Source organism: Solanum stenotomum, chromosome 2 (genome assembly GCF_019186545.1).
Source record: "Solanum stenotomum isolate F172 chromosome 2, ASM1918654v1, whole genome shotgun sequence".
NCBI classification, from domain to species: Eukaryota; Viridiplantae; Streptophyta; class Magnoliopsida; order Solanales; family Solanaceae; genus Solanum; species Solanum stenotomum.
The window spans coordinates 7,125,024-7,133,840 of record NC_064283.1 but is presented as its reverse complement, the minus strand read 5'-3'; the positions used below and the strand labels follow the sequence as shown (position 1 = coordinate 7,133,840).

General features: G+C 27.4%; 1 protein-coding gene across 1 annotated transcript; it reads right to left on the bottom strand.

The window, feature by feature from the left end:
* Positions 1 to 7,447: 7,447 nt before the first annotated feature.
* LOC125854533 (uncharacterized) lies at positions 7,448 to 8,598 on the bottom strand. The gene is made up of 2 exons (XM_049534114.1): positions 8,404 to 8,598; positions 7,448 to 8,105 (listed from the first exon to the last, which is right to left on the bottom strand). Exons 1-2 carry the CDS (start codon positions 8,514 to 8,516, stop codon positions 7,643 to 7,645), a joined length of 576 nt encoding a protein of 191 aa, XP_049390071.1. The 5' UTR covers positions 8,517 to 8,598; the 3' UTR covers positions 7,448 to 7,642.
* Between the last annotated feature and the right edge of the window lie 219 nt (positions 8,599 to 8,817).

Genomic DNA, 8,817 nt, shown 5'->3' with positions numbered 1-8,817 from the left:
GTTATATGTTTATCATGTAGTTAGCCTAAATCGACATCCTTGTTCTACACGCCTGCAAACAAGTCGCCATGATTTCTTTGTCGATTTAATAACAAAGTACTCTCTCGCTATCTTTAAATGTAGAAGCTTAACTGCTCTTTGCAACTGCTTCTTTGAACAACGTGCCTTTTTCAATATAAATAGCATCATTCATGAAATCTTTGGGTTCACCCCACGTACGTTGTGATGTATATTCATCATGTGTATCGCCAAAGATATCTGGACCATCTTGGAGATGATCCAGAAAAGAAATTTCATGATTACGAAACAGACTCATGGACATCGATTTTGGCGACCGATTGGGCATTAAAAAATCATCATCACTAGATGATGCCTCAAATGGAACATTATCTCCTAATTCCTCGGCATTAGGCGAATCATCACTATCACTAGCTGAAGGTGAGCCGTAATTTGGAAGGTCACGATCATCGATATTCACAGGATCAATGGGCTCATCTTGTGTGATATTTTTCCTATATATGTAAAAAAGTATAAATATTTGTCTCATGCAATTAACTTACTTAAATAAAAAATCAAGTGTTGGACATACCAACAATCATCTGCATCAAAAGTAGGCGAGACATGAAAATTTGAGGATGTCCCAACATTTTCCTTCATTTCAAAGTGTGAGGACTGACCAAAATAATTATCTAGTCCATAACTTGGAGCAATATTCCTATCTTGCTGAGGTAAACCGCTACAAAATATATAATAATAATAATAATAATAAGAAGAAAAATAATAAATCATATAAATTAATAAATAATTGACAAAATCAATAAATAATAATCGAAATATAATTATTGAGCATTGCCAGTCACTTTCATTGATAGTTTCGTTCAAATCAACATCATATCGACTGGTAAGAATATTTTGATGATGAATCATGTTAGAAAAATCAGTAGATTAAGTTATCGGGAAATCCATCAACGCTATTACGATTTTCTAATCGGGGATGGAACCGATAAAGGAGAACGTTGTTGACTAGTCTTAGGCTCCTTCCTAACATAGATTTCAAGTATTGTTAACTTGATTTGATCTATGTAGTCATTTGGAACCCTCAAAAAGTCGGTCAACGATTCGTCATTATAGATAATCCACTCTCCAAAATTTACTTGTCCTTGTGATAAAAATGAAGTACGGTATTTTTCGACTATAATCAAATTATAATCAGTACTGTTTATACCCATTCTTTTATAAATTGATGAAAGAAATTTATGATATCGGACATTAATTGAATATTTAGCATTGTGTTTGGGAGGACAATTATAATAAACGGTATTTTCGTCATGTATAATTTCGCATCCCAATAAATCGAAACACTAACTTTTGGTTTAGAAGACATTTTTTTTTTGAGATTGAAATGAACAAATATAGAAGACTTTATGTTGTAGGTGCTATCAACTATGTTTGAACGTCCTCCTTAAATAGAGATTGGAGGATTTTTCAGAATAAAAAAATAAAAATACATAGTGTAATAGTTTTTTCCGTTTTTATGATATGTCAAATCAATATAATTGTATGACAAACACTGCAAAAACTTCATAAAGAGATAAAAACGTGAAAAATACTCCTCTTTGGAAAACATAATTTTTTCTTCCACTTTGTAAAGTGTAAGAAAAAGTCCCACTTTACAAAGTGTAAGAAAAACTTACACTTTATAAAGTGTAAGAAATAGTTCCATTTTATAAAGTGTAGGAAATAGTTCCGTTATATATTAAAATATACACGTTATGGGACTAACGAAAAACGTTTCGAATATTAGATAAAGTGGAATTTTTTCTTCCAATAAGCCTATTTTAGTTACTTTCTAAAATAGTAGCTTATTTTGGTCACTTTTATGTTTTTGTGGCCTATTTAGGTTCCCAACTCGCTTGATGGTCGTCCCTCTGTTGACAAAAGGAGTTCAATGTCTTTGGGCTTATGGGCTCAAAATTGTCCTATTTCTTTCAGGATTAATTATCTATCTATACACCATTATTTACAATATTCTCCATTATTTCCTACCATTTCAAAATACTACAAAAATCTCTATTTTTCATCAAAAAAACCCAATGGTCCGGATACATTACTCCTCTCCACTCCGAACCTACGTTTCCTCACTCCCATTTTCACTCCTTCAGTCTCTCCCTATTCTCACTCTCATAATCTAATCAGTTATGTGAATGACAAAAAATATGAAACTAAATTGTGCTGAAAAAATAAAGAATAATATGTTTTAAGAAAAAAAATGAATGAAAAAGGAAGAAAAATATTTAAGAATAAAGAAATAATCAGAAAAAGGAGAAAAATAAAAGCAGTAAAAAAAGAAATAATGAGAAAAAAAAAAGAAGAAAAGGAGTGTATAAAATAAAAATTGAGTATGAATTAGATTATGGTGTAAAAAGAAAATAAAGAATAAAATAATTTGAAAAAAATAATAAACAAAAATGCATTCGAAAAAACAAGATTAAAAATATGTAATTAACTTGTGCTTTAAATATTTCTTTAGTCCTATAAAAATACAATTATCTAAGGTGCTTTTTAAGAAACACAAAATATAATATGAGTGATGACACTAAAATATTCAACGAAAAATAAGAATGAAATCACATAAAACAAATATTGCAAATAAATAAGTCATAATGAAAATGATCATAATTTAAATGTATTAAATCATTCTAAAAAAATCCGAACGAGTATTAATTACATGACTAAATATTAAAGAAAAATAAAAATTAGTTTATGTATTTTAATTTCTATACCATTGTAAAACTAAAAAATAAATATTCAGCATTATTATCATTCTTAATATTGAATTGGGTTTTTTGTTAGCATTAATATTTATTTAATTTTGATTTGAGCTTTATTAGAATTACTAATATCTATAGACTAGAATCAATAACCATTATCAGTCCATTCAAAATTCTAATAAGTCAAACTTAAAATAATATGATAAATTAGTGATAAAAACTATGAAAAAGTATAAAAAATATTTATAAATTATATCCATAATAAATACTTTGAAGTGTAAATAAAATTTAAAAATTATATGAGAGTTATGCTTGTTTGTATGGTTGTTACCTTTTTTTTTTTCTTAATAATAGTTCTACCTACCTTACTTTTTTGGGATAATTTTAAAGGTGACTCTCGAGATTTCACTCTATAACACTCACTTTTCTTATGACTTTTGATATTACGCCTATCCCATTATTTTAATTTCTTGTAATCATTCTTTAAATCTATTTAAAATATATAAAAATTAATTATAATTTGACAAATTTATCTCTTTTATATTAATATCTTTATATTAAAAAATAACTTATTTAATGAATACATTAAAAGTATTCATCAATATGAAGAAATTGTATGTAGTATGTTAATTTCCTTTTAGTTACTTGCAATGACACTTGAAGAAGACTTATTTCTTTTGTCCTTGTTCGTTTTCTTCTTTTCATGGACATGAATTTACTTAGTCAAGTCTTCCTTCAAATTTGAAAAATAAAATAAAAATTCTACCTTCAAAATTAATCTTGAAGATTTTAAAAAAGGTCTGCATCTAATAACATGCCAAAATTATAACAAAAGAAAAAAAAAAGTCAAGCATCTAGAGAGAATCCAATTCTAGAGAAAATGAAAATGTTGTCCACTAAATAAGAATTGGTTCAAATGTCCCATCAAATTTTGGGAAGTCTTAATACTCCCTCTATCCCTAATTATTGTCCACTTTTGAATTGACACACCTATTAAGAAAATAATTAATGACAGAGTAAGTTTACCATTTTACCCCTATTAATTATGAAGTGGATAAAAAGTTCTACATTTTTCAAAGTAATTAATCATTTAATTGAGGATATAATAGGTAAAAAAATTGTCCTTTCTTGATTTGTCAAAATGAACAAGTAATTAGAGACAGAGGGAGTAATTTTCATACTATAATTGCTTAGACAGCATAATATTTTAGTCCACTTGAATTAAATAAGGGATCAATTTTATTTTATTTTTGGTATATAGGGTTTAAAGCACGTAATCTAATATTCCTTTTTCTTTTTCATTAATCAAAATGACTTATACAAATTTGTGTTTTTATATATACTTTCACTATATTGTCTTTCTTGCCAAATATAATTTTCTGATTATATAATTACGTTTACTAATGTTTATTTATTAATTGTTTCAATGTTTACTTGAATACTTAATGTTTTGTCTTATATTTTATGTATTGTTAAATAAGGTGCTGCAAACATCCATCAAACAGGAATTGAGTTGACCGGCAAGCTAATCCTCAACTAATCCACTGATTACATAATTGATCAATTTATAATTGTTTACCTCAAATCAATAAATCATAACATGAATATTATTATGTAGAGTAAAGTACTAGCCAATCGATTGAAAGTCCACGAGGTAAGATAGAAGTGATCTTCGTGATGGATAACATAAGAAAAATGAGGTTGAGATGATTTGGATATGTGAAGAGAAGACGTACAAATGCATTAATTAGAAAGGAAGTGTGAGAGGTTGGATGAAAGGAGGAATTAGGAGAAGTAAAAGTAGGCCAAAAATAACTTGGGGAGGTAATTGGAAAGGATATGACACACCTTTAGCCTACTAATGACATGATACTAGGTAGGCGTTTGGCCATGCGATATCATATCACGATATGGTGTCGTGAGATGAAATCAGCGTTTGGACATGCAATTTTACGCTGATTTCATCTCATGATTCCATATCATGAGAGGTGATATCATATTCTCCAAAAACCATGATATGAAATCACCATGTGATTTCATATTATGATTTGAGATATTTTAATACAATAATTGATCCATGAGTTTATATTTTGTTAAAACAACCCCACATTTATATCTACTAACCATTTGTTTCATATGTAAATAAAATTTATAATCACATCATTACTTTTTAAAATTTATTATTCTCACCAATATAAAATTTATTATCACTTTAAATTTGGTGAATATAAATGATAAAGTAGAAATTCATTTGGTGAATATAAATGAGAACAAAGGGAGTAACACTTTTTTGATTTTTCATAATAAAAAAAAAACGTCTTAATCTTATGACTAATCATAATATTGATAAAAGACAATTTTCATTGGCGGTGCCGCACTTTCTTAATCTTAGTATTTGCAAAATGTTCGTTCACATGACTGAAGGATATCAAGTCCAATTGATTGAGGACTTAGGAAAATTTGATCAATTAGTTATTAATATTTAGTCAAGTGGACTAGTTATAATTTTTTTGATTAAATTTTATTAGAAGTGTTTTTGACTCAAACTTGTGGTAACTTTTTAAAATTTCGTTATTCAATAATATTTAACTATTGATTTTTCTTGTAAATAGTTAGAAGTTAGTGATGTTTGTTAATTTTTATCTTAGTGCATTTAACTTCTAAGTTAATATTTACTCACTAATGTATGTTTTTTTTCTACTTTATAGGTTATTTGTAAGAGTAGTTGAGAGATATGAACATATCAAGTACAATTTATGTTCAATTTTTTTTAATTAAATTAAAGTTAGATGAAACAATTATTTAACTGAAGAACAAATAACTTTGTAATAATTTATTATGCGATTTTATAATTTTTGTTTATTTGATAAGATTGAATAAACAATTGGGGCTATTTTAATAGTTTTACAACTTATGGGATTTTTATGTTTATGAGAAAATATACAACACAAAAATTCCATATCGCATGTCCAAACAAACCTTCAATTTCATCTCATGATTCCATATCATGATACCATATCATGATTTCATATCATGATACCATATCGCATGGCCAAACGGGCCCTAGATATATAAAAATTTGGAGGTTGAGGATAAAAGGTAAAAAGTTAATACTCCACAAAAAAAAAAAAAGATTCACCGACAAGATAAAATTTGTAGCTAAGTAGCAAATATGAGAGAAATAGTGATGGATTATCGATGAAGTTCGCTTCTAATTCTATAATTAATTAATATATTCTCAATTTATAAATTACTTAACTATAGTAAATTAGATATAATTTGATATAAACCTCAAATACAAATATATTTTTTATTAAAATAAAATCATTGTTTAACTGAGAAAGGAATTGAAAGAGAAAACTAATCATTTTATATAACTTAAATATTTTTTGATTTGATATAAACATAAACTCGGTAAGTTCTTACCATTTTCATAGTATCTCTTAATTACTAGTAATTTTTTCATTAAAGACTATCTAGTCCCTCAACCAAACAAGTGAGAAATGTGATTAGCCTTGTATTCATTTCCCTACTTCATTATTGCACTATCTCTATTATTTTACGTGGCACCAAGCTAGTAGCTAGTCACATGATTTTGAAATTTATTCAGTTTTTCAATAATGACACATTTTACCTGCAAACTTTTTGAGGCAAAAAATGAAAGGGCAAAAAAAGAATAATTAATCATTGCTTCCATATAGTGTGTTGTCACTAGCTTATTGGGACAACACAATCACCAGAATTTTCTACCCATAATAATGCTGGCTCACTGGTTGTTATCTCCATTAATTGCACTCTCATTTCTTTTATTTATATATATATAGTACATTTTATTTTTTATATTATTTATTTATAAAATTACGTTGAGTATGTTATTAATGTTGTTGTTATTCCTTTAATTTTACTTGTATATATACAACGAAAAAAAAAAAGGGGCAGCAATGCTAGTTGTGGATTCGAGAGAATTTGATAGTGTTAACCCAAACTTATTATTTATGTTAAGAAATTTAATTAATGTGTATAAAAGATCTATTTAAAACCCAATAATTAAATAAAAAGAATTGCGGTTAAGAACTTACAAACCAAATTTTTTTTTTTACTTTACCTCTAGTTAAATTTGAACGGGTGAATACTAAGCAAGTCATTTTTCATTATTTGGCCAAAAGATTACTTGAACTAAGAACTAAGTTAAATAATAGGCCATAATATCCCAACCCGACCAACTTTCATCTACTTTAAATTTCATTGTTTGTTTTCCTTATCATTTGTTTAATTATCTAAAAAAATATATTTGTAATGATTATATATAATATATTGAAATTTAAAAAGTTTTTCTAAAATTATTTTGACAAGATTTATTATGGATTAATTTGGACTACGTACATATAGTATGTTGAATCGAGCGAATCAATATGAATTGGGTTAATAAATGGATAGGTCATTAGCCTATCCAAATTTGTTCAAATTAAATGAGACATATATTTTCATAAACTAATTTCACCGTCCTTAATAATGGTTAATAATGAGGTTCAAAATCAAGAAAGATCATGGTTATCACTTCTTTTTTTCTCTTTTTCTTCCAAATGAACAAGTAAATTATTAGGAACAAGAAAGAATAATCAACCCTTTTTTACATTGTTATCTTCTTTGGTGATAGTCCTTATGTTAAAAAAAAAAAAAAAGTACTCCACTAACACTATTTTTACATTGTAAACTTCTCAAATCATAATCAAAGGGTTCCAATAAATCAACCCTTTTTTTTCCTCTACATAAATTTGTATGTGTGAAATTTCAGAACCATCAAAACTACCACACATCCAAAAAAAAAAAAAAACATAAAAATCTACAAATTATAAACTCTTGAAAATTAATTAACTTGAAACTTCATCCAAGAGCTTATATCTTCTTACCCTATTTTTAAATACCTTTCTTGTGATCCCTCTATTTGACATTTCTTCTGACTTTGTCCTCCTTATTTTTTCTTCAATATTTACCTCATCAATTATGACCCTTTTTCTAGCAGCCAATAAAGGAGACTTTTGTAATTTGATGGGATTTTTGTTGATTAGTTGAACCTTCAAATTACAATTAGAACCCTTTATTTTCCCCTTTGGACTTGTTCTTCCAATAATATCATTATTTTCATTTCTAATGATCAATTTTTTCTTCGACTTTGGACCATCTTGAATAATATTATGATCACTTGTAGTATTTTTACATGATGATGAAGAGTTTGATGAATTTTGTGTTTTTTCTCCAGAAACATCTTTTGGACTCAAGCACCAATTGCAAATTTTATATGACTGAGCTTTTGGATACAAATTGCTACAATATCTGCAAAAAAAAAAAAAAGAGGCGTTTTAATCACTATACTTTCAAGAAAATAAATTTAGTAGCGGAATTAGATTATGTTATGATCAATTTAAATCACCCCATCATATTACGTATACGATAAATTAATATATGTCAAGTGTCAACTATTAACCAACTTATTAGAAATACAAAACAGCTAGTCAGAAATGTCATGAAATTTATCTCCAGCTCTTCAAGAGGGAAATAAATAAATTAAATAGCATAATTATAATATAAGAGATTTAATTATTTTTTGGGGAAAAAGATTTGAAAGGGGTACCTGTGTTGAGATCTAAATTGGCAAATTTTGCATTTGAAAAGCTCAGAAGATAAACCATAATCTCCACACATGCAACACTCAATGGCTCCTCCTCCTGATCTGTTGATTGTCATATTTATGTATCATTTCTCTTATTAAAATACTATGGACTAAAACTTCTTCCCCTAAGGGATTTCAATTATGTATGTAATAATATGTACAAATATTTGTATATATATAGATGTACATGTATGCGTGTGTTTGAGGTGTTTGGGGGTGGAGGTGGGGTATGGGGTGTTGAAGAGGATTGTCTGCCACACAAGAAAAGAAAAAGATAGTACCGGCCATAATAGAAGGGTAAAGTTTTCTCTTTTTTGCCCCACCTCTTTATTAATAGCACATTTGATTCTTTAGTTATTTATAAATTTTAATTTT